Source organism: Pseudorca crassidens, chromosome X (assembly GCF_039906515.1).
Source record: "Pseudorca crassidens isolate mPseCra1 chromosome X, mPseCra1.hap1, whole genome shotgun sequence".
Taxonomy (NCBI): Eukaryota; Metazoa; Chordata; class Mammalia; order Artiodactyla; family Delphinidae; genus Pseudorca; species Pseudorca crassidens.
The window spans coordinates 70,797,417-70,822,710 of NC_090317.1; the positions used below are offsets into that span (position 1 = coordinate 70,797,417).

The 25,294-nt window shown below is 36.3% G+C and overlaps 1 protein-coding gene across 8 annotated transcripts in view; it reads left to right on the forward strand.

Annotated features, from left to right (window-relative positions):
* Nucleotides 1-25,294, forward strand: part of PHKA1 (phosphorylase kinase regulatory subunit alpha 1) — a 131,184-nt gene that overhangs the window by 4,383 nt on the left and 101,507 nt on the right. For all 8 annotated transcript variants that reach the window (XM_067723853.1, XM_067723854.1, XM_067723858.1 and 5 more), the window contains exons 3-6: nt 3,332-3,379; nt 5,427-5,595; nt 14,635-14,717; nt 18,224-18,304. In XM_067723853.1, the coding sequence (XP_067579954.1) occupies nt 3,332-3,379; nt 5,427-5,595; nt 14,635-14,717; nt 18,224-18,304 (381 nt within the window). The remainder of the gene's footprint in view (nt 1-3,331; nt 3,380-5,426; nt 5,596-14,634; nt 14,718-18,223; nt 18,305-25,294) is intronic.

Here is a 25,294-nt window from a genome sequence, read left to right on the forward strand (position 1 = left end):
CTCCTTTCTATTCCCTTCTGCCTCAACCCTAGTCTAAACCCTGATCACTTAGTGAAAGGGTTTAGACTTTAAGTTAAAACACTTAAATTATGTATTTTCATTCTCAGCAATCTTTTTGTAGTTCTCATTTCCCTACAAGTAAAATCCAAATGTTCTGGATTGGCAGACAAGGCTCTTTAGGGTTTGGTCCTAGGCTGCTTTTTCAATATCATATCATGCTGTTCCCCTGCATTCTACCCCCAGTTCCAACCAGGTTGGTGTCTTCATTACTTCTCTAACAGTACCTTGATAAAAATACCTGACATTTGTGTAAAGACTTTTCATTGTACTGTATACTTTCCCATAATTACTAGTATTTTATTCCTATAACACCCTATGAATTAGGTATTATTTTCCCCAATTTACAGGTGAAGGGATTGACAGAAGGAGATGAAGTTGGAATTTGGTGGTGTCATGAATACTACCTGGGTCTTATGACTTCAGATTCAGTCTTTTTGAATATTTCCTCCTCCGTGGAAGCCATAGACATTCCCACCTCCAAATCATTTTATGAGCTGTTTCTTCCACCTGTGAAGCCTGCCATCAATCCCACTTTTTCTGTGGTTCCTGACCTCATAGACCTCTCAGTTTCACAGTGATCACTTCTTTCTCAGGACTGCTTTCTTGGAACTTCTAGATTACTTATGGTCTATGCCATTCAACATGTTCAGTTTTTCATTTAGCAAATTTTGTGTAATTGTTATGTGCCGAGCCCTACAATAGGTATAAAAAATAAAATGGGACAAAATGTTTATATTTAAACCTCAACTTTTAATTTTTTTAAATTTTAAGCTTACAGAAAAGTTTTAGGAATAGTAAAATGAACATATTTGCATGTACTCTTTATCTAGATTCACTAGTTGTTAACATTTTGTCATATTTGCATCCTCTCTATAAACATGTTCCCCCCCCAGGCACACAGGTTTTTTGGTAAGCCATTTGAGAGTTACTTGCAGGCATGGAATATATATTTTTAAAAACACAATCTGCTTATTTAGTCCATTGGCTTAAAGGTCTATTTCTGAATCTGGTCTCTGCCCCTTTTTCTTAAGGAGTTCATAGGGTGATAGGGGAGACAGATATATATATAAACATAGTTACAGTGCATTAAGACAGATACTGTAGGTACCGTATTTAGGAGATAAGTACAAAGTTTTGTGGGAACACACAGGCAGGAGAGTCTAATTTCCCTTGAACAAGACAAGGAAGGGTTCATAGAGGAGTTGGGTTTTAAAGGATAACCAGGAATTGTTAGGTAGACTGTATTTGTAGTTTAGTGGGTTTTTTTTCATTCTTTCTTTCCTTTTTTTGTAGTTTAGTGTTTTTAAAAACCATATCTGTTCTGTCTCCCTTTTCTTTATGTTTTACAAAGCCTAGTAGAGTGCTTTGCATATGTTAGACGCTCATATGTATCTGATTGTAAATATATCTGGAGAGAGAGACAGGTATTAATACTTACATGGCTATTGTTGTGTATAAATAGTTATATATCCTTATATGGTCAGTTCACAAACACATAGATCCGTATACTCAAAAAAAAAGATAGATTACAGGAGGATATCACTTGGTGTGGTTAGAAGCCCTGGTGTATGTATAAACATGTATAATTAATGCCAACTAGTGCACCTGAATCAGGAAATGGGCAGTTTGGGGGAATACAAACTACAGATACTTCCCTTCATTCTTACCTCTCCGTGCTTCCTATTCATTTTATCCTGACTTGGAATTTGGAACTTGAGGACAGAAATGGCTGACAGTGGCCATTCCAAGAGGACAAAAGTGGATGGCAATCAGGACTCCTCCACTGCATCTATAATCTCCCAGGTTTGCTGTTTAAAGAAAATGTAGATGGTAGTAGTAGGGCTGGGTGGTGAAGAGAGTTGAAAGGATGGGATAGAAATCTGTGAGTATGTGGTGACATGTAGAAGAGAATTCAGAATTGAATAAAGTCACCCCATAGAGTAAGAAGGCTGTGTTTAATGCTGTCTGTAACAGTATATTAAAGGATGGTCTCTTTCATTAGGATCAGAGTAATGATAGAGATTTTCTTGTAGGGGTTGCAGTAAGTTTCATTACTTTATAACAAATGCTTCATGCTTTAAAAGGTGACAAGATCATGCACTGCCTGTTTGTTCTGTCGAGAGCACTCTCACTCCCTCTTTATTTCTTCCCTTGATCTGTAAGGGGAGGAGACCATCTGTAGACAGAAATTACTTAAAGAAAGGAAGTCTCCCAAGGAAACACTTTATTTTTCCCTCAGTAAAAGATTTCATAAAGCATTAGAACATAATTTAATAGGTACTTATCCTTGTCCTGCCTACTGCTTGTAGTCCCATTTGAATATTTTGAAGGAATAACAGAATGGTGCAGCTCCCAAGTAGATTAGTTTTCAGAGGTGTCCTGAAGCCACCTCTGAGGCAACATTCCCTGGAGTAACCTGGCTGTATTTCTTCTGGACTGTGAAACAGAAAGCTTAGAGAAATGGAGAAGCTGTTTGGTGCTATATTCTTCCAAAACATATTGCCTACCCATCCCAGTGTTGACGGGCTCTTCTAGTGTCATGTAGTATAACAAGTATACTGTTACTATACTATATTATAATTAAATATACTTATTATATTATTACTGTATGCATTATACTAACTAATATAGTACATTGTTATAACTGATAATCAAAATTTTGGAGTGTTATGATTAGAAAACTACTTAGAAATTGTCAAGTCCTAGTAAGGGAAATAGTGATGACTTGAGACTTAAGTTTGTGGCATTTTTTTTCAGGGAAAGAGGGTTGAGTTGCACTAACAATTCCCCTTTACAGTTATTCTGAATTGAAGTTCATTTATTCTTTAGGGAAAATGTCCAGATAAATATTTCTGTGGACTCTTGAAGATAAGTCTTGGCTAGTTCAGAAAAAAATAAAAGTGATGATGCTGGCTTTTCTAGGACATAGGATATATTTTAAATATTCTCATAGCTTTATGATTTTTGAGCTGACTTGCCCATTTTTTTCCAGGTGGAATGTCCTCTAATAGGATAGTTGACTTAGTTTTACATAAGCCTGTTGGAGCTTGGATTTTTTTTTTTAACTTGAAGGAGTCACCAGCTGCAGCTTTTAGTTCCACTTTTAGCTACAGTCTTCTCTTCTGTGTACCTATAAAGTAAATGCCATGTAAATAGGAACCCAGGATAAGGTTACTTGTTCTCAAAAGATCATGTACCAACTGCAGTTGCTGAGTAAGTGTTCCTGCATCTAGTGATGTTTATAACAGCTTGTTTCCATTTATTTCTGCAGAGTGTAGTGAAGCTGATGAGGGGACTGCTGCACTGCATGATCAGACAGGTATGGCATTGTTAACATCACCCTCTCCAATAAAACCACATTGTAATATATATATATATATATATATATATATATATATATATATATGGCTTATATGTTTTTCAGTTTCACAAATAGTACATACTAATTTTAGAAAATCTGTAGAATTGAGGAGGGAAAGGTCAACCATGATCTCACCACCCAGTTACCACTGAAGTATTACCTTCCAGTCTTTTCCCCCCTCTACAAATGATTTTTTTATATACTTCATCATTACTGTACATGCAATTATGTATATTGAGTAAAGGATGATACAGGTCTATAAGTTCTCCTCTGAAGCCCTTGGGACCAGATAAATTTTATAATTCAGAATTTTTCAGATTTTAAAAGGTAGCGCAGTGCACATACCATATATTATGTTATGCCCTCAGCAAGTCCAGACATCACCCTATCATCAAAAACATTAATCTCTCTATAGGAAAACATGCATTTTTACAATAAGTGGAATAAATAAAAGCTACAAATAGCCCCAAGTCAGTTTGAATCAGGTATTGCCACCAAATGAATTTTGGTACAAAACTTAGGCAGAAAAACCTTTTGGAAGTGTTTTAGATTTTAGGGTTGGAGATAAGGGGCCAAGGACTTATATCTTCTAGCATTAATATTCATTTTCCTGATCTTGAGTGAAGTTGAGCATCCTTTCATGTGTGGGTTGAAAATTTGTATTTCCTCTTCTATTAATTGCCTGTTAGGTCCTTTGCCTCTTTTTCTCTTGGGCTGTCTCTTTCTTGCTTATTTGAGGAGTTACTGTCCATGATGGATATTAATCCTTTGTCACATGTACTACAAATATTTTTTAGCTGTCTCTGGTTTATCTTTTGGGTTTGTTTATGATATTTTTTCCACTCAAACGTGTTTTACTAAAAGAAAAAGTATTTTACTTTTATCCTAGGAGATCTTTACACATGTTGTGCACTTTGACTCAGAATTGATTTTTGAGCCCAAGATTACATTTTATTAGAAGGAGAAATTGAGGCCCAGATTAATAAAATGACCATCCTGAGGCACACAACAAGTCTAAAGTAAAAAGAAATCAACTCTAGACTTCTGAACTTGATCAGTGATCTCTAGTCCGGTAGGAACTATCTCACAGCCATCATTTTTTTTTTCCTTCTTTGCTACTTTTTAATTTTTTTGTATTTTATATATTTGCATTTTCCACCTTACCAAATAGGTTTAAAGTCACTAATTTCTTGAACCATATTTAAAGGTATGATAGTTACTATCATATAGCAGATGCACACATGATCAAATTGAAGTTTCAGGAAATAAGTCTTTCATTTGTCCCTTGCACAGTGTTTCATTTCTGACCTTGGTTTCAGCTTTCTTTCACATCTTTTCTTTGTCATTCCATGGGTCTCTCCCTAGCTCCTTTCATTACTCCTTCAAAATATATCCTCTTCCCTCAAACTTCCTACCTCTGTTTCAGGAACAAATGTATCTTTTTTTTTTTTTTTTTGTGGTACGCGGGCCTCTCACTGTTGTGGCCTCTCCCGTTGTGGAGCACAGGCTCCAGACGCGCAGGTTAAGCGGCCATGGCTCACGGGCCCAGCCGCTCCACGGCATGTGGGATCTTCCCGGACCGGGGCACAAACCTGTGTCCCCTGCATCGGCAGGCGGACTCTCAACCACTGCGCCACCAGGGAAGCCCAAATGTATCTTTTTTAACAACTCAGTTATCTCTTACTAAGCTGTTGTCACCTCTCCACACCTCAGTTTTTATCTACAAAGTGGGAAAACAACCATCTGAAGAGTGAAAGAGAGGTAATGAATAGGAAATAGCTGGTTTTGATGGATATTATTTTCTAATTAAATTGCTTAAATTGAAAAACAGCAAGAGCAGACTTTCCTAATTGTATAAGTGTAGGGAAAAAGAGGTAAATGCATTTTAAATACTCACAATTGCCTGAAGACCAAATGGAATGATATGTATCAGATTACTACCAAAGTATGGCATATGGGTTGATTTTTCTGCATAGCCTTCTTTTACTGTTTTTGTTTTCTTCAGGTGGATAAAGTAGAATCCTTCAAGTATAGTCAGAGTACCAAGGATAGCCTCCATGCCAAGTACAACACCAAAACCTGTGCCACTGTAGTGGGTGATGATCAGTGGGGACACCTGCAGCTGGATGCTACCTCTCTGTACCTGCTCTTCCTAGCGCAAATGACTGCCTCAGGTCAGTACAAGGACAGAAGTACTGGGAACGACTGCAGTGTGGAGCACTTGTCCTGGCACACGTGGCTTCTCCAAAGGTGTTGGCCAGCAAACAACATAGCTGTTTACATTACTTAAAGATACACATTGGAAACATAATATTTTGCAAATTTTATACAGAGAAACAACTCGCTAAGGTAGTTAGTGTTCTTTTACGTTGAGAAACAAGTCTGGAGTACTAAGTAATATATATTTTTAATTGAGAACTGAGAAATCTGGGGTAGATTTTCTTTAGACAGGTATTTTTATCTTTTATTAATCCTCAGATGCTATAACATGGGAAAGAAGGACTATTGCTTATTCCCATACTGTGCACTGACAAGCCTATAGTTAGTGTCAACATCACCTGCTTTGTACTGCTCTTTATGAGTATATTATAAACAAGGCATCTGTTTACAGGCATCTAAATTATATTAAGGGAATTAACTTAGGAATCAGAATTCAGTGTTTTTTATTATTGAATAACACACCCTTTTCAGATGGTTTTGTTAATTGCTTTAGATGTTTTACCTGAAAAGGAAATTATGAGAACCAGCGTAATTCCCTTTTATTTCTCCTAAATTGGGGAGGACTATGAATCTGATTACATTCAGTTTATAAATTAAACAGGACTTTGCCAGATCTTCCTGAATAGATACCTATACTTCTCACAATACCACATTTTTGACATTTCAATTTCTTTATCTTTCTATCTAATTACAGAGCTCCTTGGTACTAAAGGCATTCAGGGTCAGAATACTCTTCTCCTTTTCTTGCAGAAATAAATACTTGGTGATAAAGCCTCCCTTTTTTTCTTTCCTCTAGAACAACGCACATCTCAGAGGCTGAATAACCTTTTCTTAAAATTATAATGTCTATTCACATACTTCTTTCTTTTGGAGGGGAGATTCCTCCCTGAATAAATATATTTTTTAGGTTTTATTTGTTTAAATAGAATGGCAACTATAACTCCGTTTCTAATATTCTTCTAATACCAACTCTAGAGTGCTTTTCTACAAAGCAGTGTGTAAATATCCCTTGTGGTTTTTCATTTTGAGCCCAGAAGGGAAGCCGAAATATACTAAGGAGGCTTATAAGAGACATATTCATTCAACAAAAGTTTGTTGATTCCTGACTTAACATTTGATTTTCAACCCCATGAGCTGACTTTGATAGGTACTTGGAATAGGGTTGATATTTGATCAGGCCTTTGAGGAATAAGTTAGAATAAGTAGAAATTCACAAGTCAGAAAAGGGAAGGGAATAGCGTGACTATAGCACAGAAGTTTGAAAGATACTGGCCACCAAGGTAAGGCTAGGTGTCTTCTATGGTTAGAGTGCAAGATATTCAATAGGTCTGGAAAAATGGCAAAAGATGGAGCTGGAAAGTTGGGACTAACTGTTTAAGGGCTTGTGTACCATGCTAAGTAGTTTGGAGTTTAGTCTATAGTCAGTAGAGAGCCACTCAAGATAAATAATCAAGAAAGTTTCAAATGATTCACTCCAATAGCAGGAGGATAGATTGGATGGGGGAGTTAAAAGTTTAGTAAAATACTTTAGGCAAGAAATGATGCAGAACTTATGTAAGGCGGTTGCCTTGAGGATGAAAAGGATAGCTGTGAGAGATAATTGAGAGGTAGAATGTGAAAGATCTTCACGGAAAATTTAGCAATTCTCTGAACATTTTTGAATTCTTAAAAATTTCAACCTTGGTTAACAGAGGCTTAGACAGAAGCTGATTGCCACTTACAGGATAGTGGCAGAGAAGCTCCACAGACCCTCTCCCCAGCAAAATAGCCATAAATGGTGAAATTTAATTTTATAAAACCGACCATTTAAAGTCACTGGAAATTGTCCTAAGGGCACACAGCAAGTGGAAAAACATTTATTCAAGGAAATCTAAATCTTAACAGTGAGAGAGTATGGCATTTGGGCCACAACTATTCCCTCCCCTGCCCCAAGGTCACCATGACAGAAGCACTACTTGAAGTGGTTGTAGCCAGGAGTACAAGGCTCCCTCTCCCCTCAGCTCCCAGTCTAGGGCTATGATATCTCCCTGAGAGAGGTAGGTTGCCAGCATTTCTCACCATCCCCAGCTCTGTGTTGCAGAAGTTCTAGTCTAGCCAAGAATAATTAAGAGGTTTGGAACTCCCTTCCTACCCCCCAGTCCCACTCATGGAGTGGAAGCTTAATCCCAGGCAGAGCAGGCCAAGAATAATAGGCCTGGCCCACCTTTCTAGTAGCATGGATGATGGGGCTGGCCATAAGAACAGAAAGCTCCATAGCTTCTCCCAAGAGAACTGACTTTATCTGGAACAGAGTGTGGGAAAGTTCAAGCCTAAGGGCACTCAAAAACAATTGAAGATTTTGGTTCTAAGAAATTGAGAGGAGGCTGATAACTCAATAATAAGAGCAGCAAGCTAACCCATAGACTAGCTAGAAGTCTTAACAGAGAACCAAGGAAAGAGAGAGCTAAAAACAGCCCTCCTAGGGTTAGAACAAATTTCAAAGACTGGCATCAAAGACCACCTGAAGTGGGGCCTGAATTTAATTGAATGAGATTGTGGAGCAATTTATGCCTTGGGGCATTGTACAATATAATAGAACAATCAGCTGGCAATTAGTGGAGATTAACATCTGGGAAAGATACCAACAGAGGCAGATATTTAATGGATCACAAAAAGATACAGTCGCTAAAGCTAAAACCACTGTCTTCCTGGGGTGACAGTGTACATGTCCAAAGCAGCACCCTCTGAAGAACAACTTCAGAGGCTGCATACTATGGGGAAAATAAATTTCACCAAAATAATCCAAGTCACTAAACAAATAAATAGGTAAACAAAAAACAAGTCCCGTAGGGGAGGGTATCAATATCTATAGATTACTACAACATATTATCTATAATATCCAGTTTTCAGCAAAAATTTATGAGACGTGCAAAGAAACACGAAAGCCTGAGCCAACACAAGAAAAAAAGCAGGTAACAGAAGCTGCCTTTGAGAGGAAGCATATGTTGAACTTAGGAAACAAAGACTTCAAAGCAGTTACTATAAAAGTGTCCAGAAAGCTAAAGGACACCATGCTTAAAGAAGTAAAGGAATATATGATGATTGTATTTCGTCAAATAGAGAATATCACTAAAGAGATAAAAATGAAGCAAATGGAAAGTTGAAAATGAAAGATTCACTAGGGAGACTCATAGATTTGAGCTGGCAGAGGAGAAGATCAGCATACTTGAAGATAGATCAACAGAGATTATGCAGTCTGAAGAATAAGAAAAAATAATAAAGAAAAATGAATAAAACCCCAGAGAAATGTAGGACACCAACTTGTGTAATAAGAGTACCAGAGGAGAGTAAGGACCAGAAAATATTTTTAAAGAAATAATGGCTAAAAACATCCCAAATTTGATGAAAAATATTAATCTACATATCTAAGAAGCTCAAAGATCTCCAGGTAGGATAAACAGAGATTCATACCCAGAAACATCATAGAAAAAATGTTAAAAGCCAAAAACAAACATCTTGAAAGCACTATGAGCAAAATTACTTGTTATGTATAAGGGAATCCAAATAAGATTATCAACTGTCTTCTCATCAGAAAAAAAGTGGAGCCCAGAAGGCAGTGGAATGATATATTCAAAGGGCTGAGAAAAGGACCTGTCAACCAAGAATCTTATATCCAGCAAAACTCTCTCTCAAAAACAAATTGAGATGAAGACATTCCCAGATAAACAAACAGTGAGAGAATTTGTTGCTAATAGACCTACCTTACAAGAAATACTAAAAGAAGTTCTTTATACTAAAATCAGAGGACTGCAGACAGTAATTGGAATACACACACACAAAGAGATCACTGGTAAAAATAATTATAAAATATGATATAATTGCATATTTCTTCTTAACTGACCTAAAAATCAATTATATAAAACAATATACTTGTATTGTTGGACTTACAGCATATAAAAATGTAAATTGATAATATCAGAACTAAGGGCATGGGTGGGAGCAAAGCTATATTGAATTAAGGAAATGATACCAAATGGTAACTCAAATCCACAGGAACAAATGAGAGAATCAGAAATGTTAAATTAGAAAGACATCCTGTGTTCATGGATCAGAAGACTTACTGTTAAGATAGCAACATTTCCCAAACTGATCTATAGATTCATTGCAATTTCTGTGAAAATCCCAGCTGTCTTCTTTGCAGAAATTGACAAGCTGTTCCTAAAATGTATATGAAAATCCAAAGGACCCAGAATGGCCCAAACAACTTAGAAAAAGAACAAAGTTGGAGGACTCACACTTTCTGATTTCAAAACTTAACTTGCAAATACTGTGATGCTGGCATAAGGATAAACATATAGAATAACAGAATAGAATTGAGAGTCAAGAAATAAACCATCACATTATGGATAGTTGATTTTTGACAAGGGTGCCAAGATAATTCAATGGGGAAAGAATGGTCTTGTCAACAAATTATGCTGGGAAAACCAGATATCCACATGCAAAAGAATGAAATCAGACTTTTTCCTCCAACATAGACAAAAACTAACTCAAAATGAATCATAGTCTTTAATGTAAGAAGGAAAACTGTAAAAAGATCTCAATCCTCTGAGTCTTCTATAACAGAATACTGCAGAATGGGTGGCTTAAACAGCAGAAATTTATTTTGTCAAAGTTCTGGAGGGTAGAAGTCCAAGATCAAGGTGTCAGCAGGGCTGGTTTCAGATGAACCCTCTCGCCTGTCTTCATATGGCCTTTTCTCTGTGTGTGTGCATTCCTGATGTCTCTTGTAATAAGGATACCATTCCCTATTGTATAAGGACCCCACCCTTATGACCTCATTTAAAATGAATTGCCTCTTTAAAGGCCTTATCTCCAAATACAGTCACATTGGGGGTTAGGGCTTCAACATGTGAATTTGGGGGGAACAAATTCGAGTTTATAACAAACACTTAGAGGAACATATAGGAGTAAACCTTCCTGACGTTGGGTTAGACAAGGCCCTATTAGATATGACACCAAAAGCATAAGCAACTAAAGAAAAAATAAATTGGAATTTATCAACTTAAGATAAACTTCTGTTTTTCAACTTTTGTGCTTCAAAGGGCCCCTGTAAGAAAGTAAAAAAAAACAGCCCACAATATGATAGAAAATATTTGTAAATCATATATCTGATAAGAAATTTGTATCTAGAGTATATAAAGAACTCTCACAACTCAATAATAAAAAGATAACCTAATTTGAAATGGGCCAAGAATATGAATTGACATTTCTCCAAAGATATTCACGTGGCCATTAAGTACATGAAAAAATGCTAAACATCATAAGTCACTAGGGAAATGCAGATGCAAACCATAATGAGATACCATGTCACACCCTCTGGGATGGCTATAATCAAAAAAACAGAAAATAACAAGTGTTTCTGAGGATATGGAGAAATTGGAAGCTTCATACACTGCTGATGGGAATGTAAAATAGTACAGCCACTTTGTAAAACAGTCTGGCAGTTCTTACAAGGTTAAACAGAGTTACCATATGATCTAGCAGTTTCACTCTTAGGTATATACTCAAGAGAAATGAAAACATGTTCACTCAAAAGCTTGTGCACATACATGAATGTTCATAGCAGCATTGTTTATAATAGCCAAAAAAATGGAAGCAACCTAAATGTCCCTCAACTAACTACTCATTGGATAAATAAAATGTGATATATCTGTACAATGGAATATTTTTTAGCAATAAAAAGAAATGAAGTACTGATATGTGCTACAACATGGATGAACCTTGAAAACATGCTAAGTGAAAGAACCCAGACATAATATGTCACATATTGTATGATTGCATTTATATGAATATCTATTAAGGCAAATCTATAGAGACATACAGAAGATTAGTAATTGCTCGGCAAGAGGTGGGGTAGGGGAACGATGGGACAAGTGTTGAAGGGAAATGGGGAGTGATGCTACAGATACAGGGTTTCTTTGGGGAGTGATGAAAATGTTCTAAAATTGACTGTGGTGATGGTTGCAGAACTCTGCATACCCTAAAAACCATTGAATTATGTACTTGAAATGGGTGAATTGCATGGTATGTGAGTTATATCTCAATATTGTTTTTAAAAATAAGGGAGAGAAAGGCTAAATTTTAGGTGAGTGCAAGTCAGTGTGTGGAGTAGAACACTGAGTCAGCCTCATTTCTCGAGCCCTACATATTTTAGTATGCTTTATACAGCACTGCCATCTTTAGCCTTACCCAAGCCTACTTCATTTAACCTGTGTGTCTCACCTCCGCATCCTCTGTTCTACAAGCAACACCTTGGCTCCATAGAAGGGACAGGAACCACAGGTCCTACATGTATGGCTTTGCTTCAAGAGACAGGTCCCTCTCCTGTGGTTGACAGGGTTGTTTAAGATCATTCAATAAGTAATTATTGAACATCTACTATTCAATATTGTTTAATACCACTCACATTAGTATGTGAGATACTTTTAGGGGCTATGTGAGATACTTTTGGGGACTTACAAATGTAAATAAAATTCCTTCAAATTCAGGTAAAGATTTATCTATGGTACAAGTAAAAAATAAGTTCATAAGAGTAAGAAAAATAAAATTCTGTGAAGCACCAAAGAGGGGAATCAATGAGAGCATCATAAGAGGAGATAGCATTTGAGCTTGGCCTTGAAAGAACAGTTAGGATTTCAAGATGTGGAGAAAGCCATGTAAACAGAATATCATGAGCAAAGGGACAAATGGTAGACATATGGCATTTATATGGTATAGTGACTAGTTAGCTGTGACACAAGCCTAAGAGATGGACAAAACCAGTTTCACACCTACTGCCTTCTCTCAATCTCTGTTCAAGCACCTTGGCACACAAAGGTGACAAGATAAAGCTATGAAGCTGATATCCAATATTACTACCTCTCTTTTCTTTTTTCCTCTCTATCCAAGAAATTAAGGTAGGTCATTACTGCTACAAGAAAGACCCTTTGCTGCTGATGCTGCCCTGTGCTGTGGTTGCTGTTTTGACAGAGGCACGGATCAGGAGGAGTTTGCAATCTGATGATCTGAATCATATAGTCCTTTTTAATTTTAAAGTTAGAGTTCTGTGATTTAACATATTTGTCAATAGATCAAAGATTTAAATGCAAAAAAAGAAACGGAAAGTACTAGAAACATTCATGGGATAAAGCTTTTTAATAAAAGCTTCTGAGAAGAAAAATATACTGTAAACAAAATCAAAGTTCAAACAAACTAGGAAAAATACTTGTAACATATGATGGGCAAAATTCTAATTTCCTTAATATTTATTAATATATTAATAACAGAAGGACCAGCAATTCAATAGAAATTGGTGAAGGACATGAAAAAACAAACAGTTCATAGGAAAAGAAATAGAGTTGGCTTATAAACATAAGAAAAGACAACCTTACTCAAAATAAAAAAGCTACAAATTAAAGTGCAAGGAAATTCTATTTCTCATCCATTAGAATGGTAAAGATCAGAAACTTTTATTAAAGCCTGTGTTTACAAAATGTGTTGGAAAAAGGCAGGCAGCGCTAGTTGGTATGTAAACTGTGGAACTTCTTTGCAGAATAACTTGGTGATGATCATCAACATTTAATTGTACATGTGGTGAAGTATTTAGAGAGAAGTGTACCCATATTTGAAGCTTACTTTGAAATGTATCAAAAAATAAGGTGGACTGTTGCATGGATATATATGTGATTAAAAAGTACAGTAGAATGTTAGTGGTTGAGTCCAGATGGTGTGTAAAATCTGCAGGTGCCATGTAAAATTCTTTTATTTTTTTGTCTGAAAATATTCAAAATAAAATGTTGGGGAAAATGCATAAATCTGTGACTCAGCAGTTAAGAATTTACCTTGATATACTGGTGCATGTACACAAAGATGTAAATACACAGATATTCATTGCAGCATTGATTGTAGTGATAAAAGATTAGATACAACCTAAATGTCTTTCAATAGGGAACAGGTTACATGAATAGCCATTCAGTGGAATGCTATGTAGCCATTAAAAAAATGAGGCAGATATATTTAAACTTTTCTCGAAGTTATATATGAAAAAGGCAAGGTGCAGCATAGTATACTACTCTTTGTATAATTTTTGTATATGCATAATGTATCTCTGAAAGGATACGGAGGAAACTGGTAAGACTGGTTTCTCCCAGAGAGGAGATTTGGCAGGGTGGGAGTGATGTGATTCTGGGTGGGGGAAAAACTTTCACTGTGTAATTGTTGGTATTTCCCTTGATGGCAGGGGAGGGGAAAGAAGTTAGTTTTTAAACAAAAATGGATCATATTGTGCATATTTGGAAGCAGTATAGCATCTTGGTTGGGAACTCAGTCTCTGAAGTGAAACAGAAGTTGATAGTCAATTGAATCCTGGTTCCACTATTTATTAGTTACATGACTTGAGGCAAATGTTTAACTTCTCTAAGCCTCAGGCAGAAAACAGAGGTACCCACCTCTTAGGGTTGTTTTGAAAATTGAATGTATGATTCATGCAAAACATTTTATTTATAAGCCCTATCTTTATATAGCTTATATTTAGAATAATTATCATTTTTACTCCCCAAAATATGGTTTTGAGTTCTTAAAATCATAATCTTTATCTACTTCTTAGTATTTAGACTCCCTCCAAGTCTTCTTTGAAATATTTGTCTTTCTTTTTCCAGATGCCTAGGTTTGTATATTTAAACACAGCACAAATTAGTTACCTGTAGAATTAGGAGTCGGATACTTTCCATTAAAGCCTACAAATAACAATTAAAATTCTTTCATGTTAAAATATGGTGGTATCTTACTTAGTTGAAGAGTAGCCTAGGACTGATTTGTGGTGTTATTTTTATGCTTTAGGAATCAAAGTGTCTCCCATTATTCCTAAGCGGGAGTGGGATTATTTGGTATAGGGGGGTCAGTTAGTCACTGTGGCTGCCTGTAAAGCCTGTAGTGATAATTGACTAGCTCTATATCTTTATTCTCTTTTTCCTCAGGACTTCATATCGTCCACAGCCTAGATGAAGTTAATTTCATACAGAACCTTGTGTTTTACATCGAAGCTGCATATAAAACTGCTGTAAGTACTCATTTTGGAATGAATTATAAACATGTGATGTTCTTAAAATACTGGACAACCTAATCCTTCTCTTAATGCTCCCCTCATAGTGAACCAATCTATAACGCTTCTGGCAGAAATTGCCTTCAGCCTCTTTACTAAGCTCTGTCGTCCTCTGTTTGCCTTTCCCCAAGGGATTTACAGAGGCAGGAGGGTCAAGGTGCAATGCTTTCATTCCTTTCAAACTCTGTAATACTTCATGGTATGTATTGGGCAATCTGGGGCTAAATTGTGGTCTTATTTTAATGTTTGTGGTTAATGGGAGCAAGATGGCTAAGGAGTATTATGGGTCAGTTAGCTACTTAGAAGTAAAATTTAGTCATGTATTTAATATCATCTGTAGACATTGATTCAGTGCTTACTATACAAAAATAGTTACTCTTTCTTATGACTACATATGAGGTAGGTTTTTATTGTCATAATATATTTAACATCTCTCTCAGGGTTTGCTGTTCTTCATTGCATGATGTTCATTGTATTGAAAATGGCTGTGTCATAAGTAGTCCAGTTTTTTTTTAGCTGTTTAGTTGTTTTAGTTTGGTTAGCTGTTTTTTAGTTGTTACAGATGTGAGGATAAATCTGCAACCTGTCAATCCATATTTACCAGAAGGATAATTCTAACATAGACATATCTGATGCAGACAGACATTATTTGTTGATGGATTGCTTTGTTTTCTGATGCCATAGGCCTGCTGTGATCCAGGGTAAAAGCCAGTGTTCTCTGACCTCTCTGTTGCAGCCAAGGGTTGCAGCAGTAGAATTAATGATATTTGTGCCTTCTCATACTCTAATCTTTGCTGCACAGACTAGTGTAGAGCTGGGTTTAGGGGCAGATGAGACTCACCATGGGATAAATATGGCTTACCTTTCTGAAGCTCCATCTTTTGACTCAAAGATTTGATATTAAAAGTAATTTAAGGTAAATACCAAAATAAATATAGGTGTGTGTGCATGTGTGTGCACGCACATGCATGTGTGCACATGGGTATTTCCAAGTTCTGTTCAATGAGAGGGCCTAGAAGCCTGACACCACAGTGGCAATGAGGACCAGCATCCAAGTCTTGAATGTAACTATCATTCTCTAATAAAAGAAACCAGGATTCCTTGTAGAATTGGTTGATTCCAGGGCTGGGGCAGGGAAAATACGAGATGAGACTGTATTTGGGTATCTTATAGTGACAAAAAGTGAGGAAGTGTTCAGAAAAATGGAGCATGTCAAAAGGGCACAGGAGCCAACCTAGAAGAACTCCCAGTGGCCAGAGCTGGAACAATTTGAGCAAAATAAATAATGATAACATTTTATTACAACCCAGAGAATAACCTAAATATCTATAAGTTCATACTGATGTAAATAAATAGCTGAGTAAATAAATGAGGGAGAAAGGATAACTCTTCCTTAGAGAAGAATTGCAGTTAATGAGTGTAGAGGTAATGAAGGAACTAGAAAATCACCATTGAAATCACCACTGTAATAACTGTCACAGGCACAATTCACTGATGGATGCTAAATTAGTGGGTGGATGTTTGAGGAGAAACAAGATATTTGCACAATCGTAAAGTATCTCTCTGAAGATAATTATTAATTACAGGCACACCTCATTTCACTGTGCTTCCTTCGCTCTATTGCACTTCACAGTTAATTGTGTTTTTTTACAAATTGAAGGTTTGTGATAACCCTATGTCAAGCAAGTCTATTGGTGTGATTTTTCCAACAGCATTTGCTCATTTCATGTCTCTGTGTCACATTCTGGTAATTCTTGCAGTGTGTCAAACCCTCTGCCAGCAAAGAGATTATGACTTGCTGAAGTCTCAGATAATGGTTAGCATTTTTTAGCAACAAGGTATTTTTAAATTAAGGTATGTGCATTGTTTTTTAGACATGATACTATTGCACACTTAATAGACTATAGTATAGTGTAAACATAACTTTTATATGCACTGGGAAAGCAAAAAAATCATGTGACTTGCTTTATTGCAGTATTCACTTTATTGCTGTGGTCTGGAACTGAACCCACAATATCTCTGAGGTATGCTTGTAAGTAGTATAGTAATACAATAGTATAATAGAAAAATAGTAACAGTAAAATGGAGAAACTCTGCAGACACCACCTTAACCAAGTCATTAAGGTTAACATCACCAGTAATGACATCAACATCGTATACCTCTGATACGATGTGCTAAGAAGGAGCATAATGTTTGTAGTATTCTAGTATTCTTGCCAAAAATGCATAACCTCAATCTAATCAAGAGAAGACATCAAGCAAACCCAAACTGAGGGAAATCTATAAAATATATGACCACTAATCTTCAGGAAGTGTCAAGGTCATGAAAGATAAGGCTTGAGAAACTAACTGATTGGAAGAGACTTAAGGAGGCATGACAAATGCAGCATGGTATTCTGGATTGGATCCTGGAATGCATAGAAAGGTCAGACTGCCATGGCAGTCCAGTTGTTAAGACCTCACCTTCCAATGCAGGGGGTGCGGGTTCGATCCCTGGTCGGGGCGCTAAGATCCCACGTGCCTTGCGGCCAAAAAACCAAAACATAAAACAGAAGCAATATTGTAGCAAATTCAATAAAGACTTTAAAAATGGTCCACATCAAAAAAAAATCTTTAAAAAAAAGGCTATTAGTGGGGGAAAAAACGGTGAAATCCTAGTAAAGTCCATAATTTGGTTACTAGTATTTTACTAATATAAATTTCTTCACTTTGACAATTGTACTGTGGTTATGTCAGGTATTAACATTAGGGGAAGCTGAGTGAAAGGTGTATGGGAACTCACTGCTATTTTTGCAACTTCTCTGTAAATCTAAAGTTATTTGGAAATGAAAGGTTTTTTAAAAAGTAATTTTAAATGTTATCTTTGTATTATCGAGGGGCCGTATAGAACTATGGTTAAGAATGTAGGCTTTGGAGCACTTAGACTCTAATCCTAGCTCTGTTATTCATTAGCTATGTGACCTTGGGTGAGTCACTTGACCTCTCTTTGTACCTCAGTTTCATCATCTATAAAATGTAAAGATTAAGGAAGAAACTGTAATAGTGTAAAGTGCATAGGTAAGTGCATGGTACATTGTCAGTGCCAATAGAGAGTAAAATTAGACTGGATGTTTATGATAAAATATTTGGATGATGTTTAGGCTCTGTCTCCTAGACCCCCTAGGTGTCTGCTTTGATGAAAAATTTTGAGAAGCACCTCTTTAGATGAACTAAGGTACAGTTCTTAGTCCTGATCAACTGTCAAGATATCTTCTAACTTCTTGGAGGCCCCAGTAGAATTTAAAACTACTGGGAGAATAGCTACAGGGGGAACCCAACTCATTGGCCTCTCCTTAATAAGCATTGTGGGCAAGCGTATGTATGGCGAGTTAGCTAATACTTGTGCCTTTTATTCAAGGTTTGTATATCTAGTAAGTGTTTAGTAGTGATGATTTGATAATGGTGTGTTGGTTATTTTATGCCAGGACTTCGGGATATGGGAACGTGGAGATAAGACCAACCAAGGAATCTCAGAATTGAATGCCAGTTCAGTTGGAATGGCAAAGGTAATTTTCCTTGCTTTGTTTTTACCAAGTGTGGGATAAGGAATTCTGGTACACCTTTGCCATAGATAAAGCCTTAACATGAATGTGGACCATCATCAAATTAATTGGTCTTTTAAACCATAGGCAGTATTCAGAGTCTCCAGTATAACTATGGACATATAGGTGAAGACTTCTTTCATAAGTTCCAGATTTTTATGTACAACTGCTTTTGTAGCATATCTCTATTTACATATCATATAAAGACCTTAGAAAACATATCTTAAACTAAACTCATCATCTCTATCACTACAAAAGCAAACAAAAGGAGGCTTTTTTTCCTTCCATACACTAGTTGACAAAGCTTGATATCAGGGAACCATCTCTCAATCCTCCACCCCCCTCACTCTCCTGCATCCCCTATATTGTTATCTTCATCATCATTATTGTGTTCCACTTGCCTTCATCTCTTCCTTCCCACTGCTACTGCCTTAATTTCAGCTTTCATCTATGGAAACAGCAAGAAGGCATAAAATAGGATAGTAGGAATAGGATCAAACATATTCATTATAATGATAAATACACATGGCTTGATTTGTTTCCCCTACCTAAAGGCAAAGGCACAGAGTGATTTAAACAACGAAGAAAGGAAATCCAGTCTATACCTATACCACCTCTAAGAGCTCTAAGACGACAAATTGCTACAGAAAGATTAAAAACAGAAGGATGGACAAAGTGTGGCCAAAATAAGCAAAAAAGAGTACGGGTGACTACGTAAATTCAAATGAAGTAGAGTTCAAAGCAAAAAGTATTACATGGAACAAAAGAGGACAAAGAGGGTCCAGATAGAAGGCACAGCCTACAATGAGAAAGTCTGGCCTGGAATGTAGTTTCAATTAATACAGAGCAAAATGTATTAGAAATACAAGGCAAAATAGAAACAGTTATAAAGGGACAATTTAACAAAAGCCACTGCTAGGCTATGACAGATAAAATAAACCAAAAATAAGTTCATAGAAAATTTAAACTATATAATTAATGTGGTTGAATTAATTAATATAGAACTTTGTCCCTACAAAATATATATTCCCTAGGTAACCATTTTCTTTTTTATGTATTTTAATTACCAAAGTGATACAGATATTGAGCTTATTTTTAAAAACTAAACCCTACTCTATTTACCTCTATGTAACCTGAATTTTTAAATTCAACAATCTCACATTTCACTGAACAACATAACCAAACATCCTCTTTCATACAGGTAATCTAATTCATTCTTTTCAATATTTAATAATTACTTTGTTGATGATAATGCTTTAGTGTGGATCCTTGTACATATATCCTGGTGAACTTGCACAAATAGTTTTGTAGGATAGATTCCTAAAAGTGAAAACATTGGGTTAAGGGATATACACTTTATTTATTTATTAATGTATTTATTTATTTTGGGCTGCATTAGGTCTTTGTTGCTGTGCGTGGCCTTTCTCTAGTTGCGGCAAGCGGGGGCTACTCTTCGTTGTGGTGCATGGGCTTCTCCTTGTGGCGGCTTCTCTTGCTGCGGAGCACGGGATCCAGGCACGCAGGCTTCAGTAGTTGTGACGTGTGGGCTCAGTAGTTGTGGCACACGGGCTCTAGAGCGCAGGCTCAGTAGTTGTGGAGCACGGGCTCAGTTGCTCCGTGGCATGTGGGATCCTCCCGGACCAGGGATCGAACCCGAGCCCCCTGCATTGGCAGGCAGACTCCTATCCACTGCGCCACCAGCGAAGTCCCTGCTTTCTCTTTCTATTTACACATACACATTATTGTTTTTGAACCAGTTGAGAGTAAATTGCAGACATGATGCCTCATGTCTCCTGAATAGTTCAGAGTGAATTTCCTCAAAGACTGTCCCATAACCATGGTACAATCATCAAAATCAGGAAATGAACACTGGCATTATACTACAACTTAATCCAAAGACCCCATTCAAATTTCTTTAATTGTCCCAATAATATCATTTATAGCAAAACACAAAAACAAACAAGAAAACCCTTATGATCCAGGATCCAATCCAGGATAACATGTTATGTTTAGTTGTAATGTCTCTTTGGGCTTCTTTAACCTGATAATACTTTAGACTTTACTCACCTTTTATGACCTTGGCATTTTTAAAGATTGTTTTATAGAACGTCCTTCAATTTGATTTTGTGTGATATTTCCTCATGATTTGTTTCAAGCTATGCATTTTTGGAAAGAATACCACAGAGGTAAGATGTGTCCTCAGGACATAATCAGGAAGTACAAGATGTGGATTTGTCCCATTACTCTTCATGTTAAGTTTGATGGCTTCATTAAGGTGGTATCTGCCATATTTCTCTGCTGTAAATTTGCTTTTTTTCCGCCTCGTAGTTGATAAGTATTTTGTGCCTGGATGATATCTGTTTAACCCATTAGGTCTCAGTTTAGACATTTCTCCAGGGAAGCTTTCCAGAACTACCTGCTATCCCAAAGACTAAGTCAGTTCTGCCTCACAATTGAGGAACTACAAATAACTAATAAATACATGAAAGAATATTCAACCTTATTAGCAAATTAATGCAACAGAATCACCATTTTTCTATCAAATTAGGGAAAATTTCTAAAATAATACCTGGTTTGCATTAAAGAAGGTTGTATCATACACTGCTGGTGATAGTTATATTGGTACAACTTGCATGAAAGGGAATTTAGCATTATGTCCTAAAAATTGTTTATATCCTGTACTTCAGGGAATTAGTGCTTAGAAAATAACTCATTCTACTCTGTTTTTATGAGTTTGACTTTTTTAGCTTCCACATATAAGTTATATAATACAATATTTGTCTTCCTCTACCTGCTTATCGCACTTAGCATAATGCCCCCAAGGTACATCCATATTTTCGCAAATGGTAGGTTTTCCTTCTTTCTTTTTTTCTTTATTCTTTTTGAATTTTATTTATTTTTTTATACCGCAGGTGCTTATTAGTTATCCATTTTATACATATTAGTGAATATATGTCAATCCCAATCTCCCAATTCATCACACCACCACACCACCCCCCACCACTTTCCCCCCTTGGTGTCCATACTTTTCTTCTCTACATCTGTGTCTCTATTTCTGCCCCGCAGACTGGTTCATCTGTACCATTTTTCTAGATTCCACATATATGTGTTAATAAAAAAAATTGTTTTTCTCTTTCTGACATACATCACTCTGAATGACAGTCTCTAGATCCATCCACGTCTCTACAAATGACCCAATTTCATTCCTTTTTATGGCTGAGTAATATTCCATTGTATATATGTACCACAACTTCTTTATCCATTCATCTGTCGATGGGCATTTAGGTTGCTTCCATGACCTGACTATTGTAAATAGTGCCGCAGTGAACATTGGGGAGCATGTGTCTTTTTGAATTATGGTTTCTCTGGGTATATGCCCAGTAGTGGGATTGCTGGATCATATGGTAATTCTATTTTTAGTTTTTTAAGAAACCTCCATACTGTTCTCCATAGTGGCTGTATCAATTTATATTCCCACCAGCAGTGCAAGAGGGTTCCCGTTTCACCACACCCTCTCCAGCATTTGTTGTTTGCAGATTTTCTGATGATGCCCATTCTAACTGGTGTGAGGTGATACCTCATTGTAGGGTTGATTTGCATTCCTCTAATAATTAGTGATGTTGAGCAGCTTTTCATGTGCTTCTTGGCCATCTGTATATCTTCTTTGGAGAAATGTCTATTTAGGTCTTCTGCCCATTTTTGGATTCAGTTGTTTGTTTGTGTAATATTGAGCTGCATGAGCTGTTTATATATTTGAAGATTAATCCTTTGTCCGTTGTTTCATTTGCAAATATTTTCTCCCATTTTGAGGGTTGTCTTTTCGTCTTGTTTATGGTTTCCTTTGCTGCGCAAAAGCTTTGAAGTTTCATTAGGTCCCATTTGTTTATTTTTGTTTTTATTTCCATTACTCTAGGAGGTGGGTCAAAAAAGATCTTGCTGTGATTTAGGTCAAAGAGTGTTCTTCCTATGTGTTCCTCTAAGAGTTTTATAGTGTCTAGTCTTACATTTAGGTATCTAATCCATTTGAGTTTATTTTTGTGTATGGTGTTAGGGAGTGTTCTAATTTCATTCTTTTACATGTAGCTGTCCAGTTTTACCAGCACCACTTATTGAAGAGACTGTCTTTTCTCCATTGTATATTCTTGCCTCCTTTGCCATAGATTAGTTGACCATAGGTGGGTGGGTTTATCTCTGGACTTTTTTTCTTGTTCCATTGATCTGTGTTTCTGTTTTTGGCCAGTGCCATATTGTCTTCGTTACTGTAGTTTTCTAGTATAGTCTGAAGTCAGGGAGTCTGATTCCTCCAGCTTCGTTTTTTTCCCTCAAGACTGCTTTGGCTATTCTGGGTCTTTTGGGTCTCCATACAAATTTTAAGATTTTTTGTTCTAGTTCTGTAAAAAATGCCATTGGTAATTTGAGAGGGATTGCATTGAATCTGTAGATTGCTTTGGTAATATAGTCATTTTCACAATATTGATTCCTCCAATCAAAAAACATGGTGTATCTCTCCATCTATTTGTATCATGTTTAATTTCTTTCATCAGTGTCTTATAGTTTTCTGCATAGAGATCTTTTGTCTCCCTAGGTTGGTTTCTTCCTAGGTATTTTATTCTTTTTGTTGCAGTGGTAAATGGGAGTGTTTCCTTAATTTCTCTTTCAGATTTTTCATCATTAGCATATAGGAATGCCAGAGATTTCTGTGCATTAATTTTGTATCCTGCAACTTTACCAAATTCATTGATTACATCTAGTAGTTTTCTGGTGGCATCTTTAGGTTTCTCTATGTATAGTACCATGTCATCTGCAAACAGTGACAGTTTTACTTCTTCTTTTCCAATTTGTATTCCTTTTATTTCTTTTTCTTCTCTGACTGCCGTGGCTAGGACTTCCACAACTATGTTGAATAAGAGTGGTGAGAGTGGTCATCCTTGTCTTGTTCCTGTCTTAGAGGAAATGCTTTCACTTTTTCACCATTGAGAATGATGTTTGCTGTGGGTTTGTCGTATATGTCCTTAATTAAGTTGAGGTAGGTTCCCTTTATGCCCACTTTCTGGAGAGTTTTTATCATAAACGGGTGTTGAATTTTGTCAAAAGCTTTTTCTGCATCAGTTTAGATGATCATATGATTTTTATTCTTCAACTTGTTAATATGGTGTTTTCATATATTGAAGAATCCTTGCATCCCTGGGATAAACTCCACTTGATCATGGTGTATGATCCTTTTATTGTGTTGTTGGATTCTGTTTGCTAGTATTTTGTTGAGGATTTTTGCATCTATATTCATCAGTGATATTGGTTTATAATTTTCTGTTTTTGTAGTATCTTTGTCTGGTTTTGGTATCAGGGTGATGGTGGCCTCATAGAATGAGTTTGGGAGTGTTACTTCCTCTGCAATTTTTTGGAAGAGTTTCAGAAACATGGGTGTTAGCTCTTCTCTAAATGTTTGATAGAATTCACCTGTGAAGCCTTCTCATCCTGGACTTTTGTTTGTTGGAAGATTTTTAATCACAATTTCATTACTTGTGACTTGTCTGTTCATATTTTCTATTTCTTCCTTGTTCAGTCTTTGAAGGTTGTACCATTCTATGAATTTGTCCATTTCTTCCAAGTTGTCCATTTTATTGGCATAGAGTTGCTTGTAATAGTCTCTTAGGATGCTTTGTATTTCTGCGGTGTCTGTTGTAACTTCTTTTTCATTTCTACTTTTATGGATTTGAGGCCTCTCCCTCTTTTTCTTGATGAGTCTGGCTAATGGTTTATCAGTTTTGTTTATCGTCTCAAAGAACCAGCTTTTAGTTTTATTGATCCTTGCTATTGTTTTCATTGTTTCTGTTTCATTTATTTCTGCTCTGATCTTAATGATTTCTTTCCTTCTCCTAACTTGGGACTTTGTTTGTTCTTCTTTCTCTAGTTCCTTTAGGTGTAAGGTTAGATTTTTTATTTGAGTTGTTTCTTGTTTCTTGTGGTAGGCTTGTATAGCTATCAATTTCCCTCTTAGAACTGCTTTTGGTACACCCCATAGGTTTTGGATCGTCGTGTTTTCATTGTAATTTGTCTCTAGTTTTTTTTTTATTTCCTCTTTGAGTTTTTCAGTGATCTCTTGGTTATTTAGTAATGTATTGTTTAGCCTCCCTGTGTTTGTGTTTTTTACGTTTTTTCCCCTGTAGTTGATTTCTAATCTCATAGTGTTGTGTTCAGAAAAGATGCTTGATATGGTTTCAATTTTCTTAAATTTACTGAGGCTTGATTTGTGACCCAAGATGTGATCTATCCTGGAGAATGTTCCATGTGCACTTGAGAAGAAAGTGTAATCTGCAGTTTTTGGATGGAAAGTCCTATAAATATCAATTAAGTACCTCTGGTCTATTGTATCATTTAACGCTTGTGTTTCCTTATTAATTTTCTGTTTGGATAATCTGTCCATTGGTGTAAGTGAGGTGTTAAAGTCCCCCACTATTACTGTGTTAGTATTGATTTCCTCTTTTATAGCTGTTAGCAGTTGCCTTATGTATTGAAGTGCTCCTATGTTGGGTGCATATATATTCACAATTGTTATATCTTCTTCTTGGATTGATCCCTTGAACATTGTGTAGTGTCCTTCCTTGTCTCTTGTAACATTCATTATTTTAAAGTCTATTTTATCTGATATGAGTATTGCTACTCCATCTTCCTTTTGGTTTCTTTTTGTATGGAATATCTTTTTCCATCCCCTCACTTTCAATCTGTATGTGTCCGTAGGTCTGAAGTGGGTCTCTTGTAGACAACATATATATGGGTCTTGTCTTTGTATCCATTCAGCAAGCCTGTGTCTTTTGGTTGGAGCATTTAATCCATTCACATTTAAGGTAATTATCGATATGTATGTTCCTATTACCATTTTCTTAATTGTTATGGGTTTGTTTCTATGGGTCCTTTTCTTCTCTTGTGTTTCCCACTTGGAGAAGTTCCTTTAGA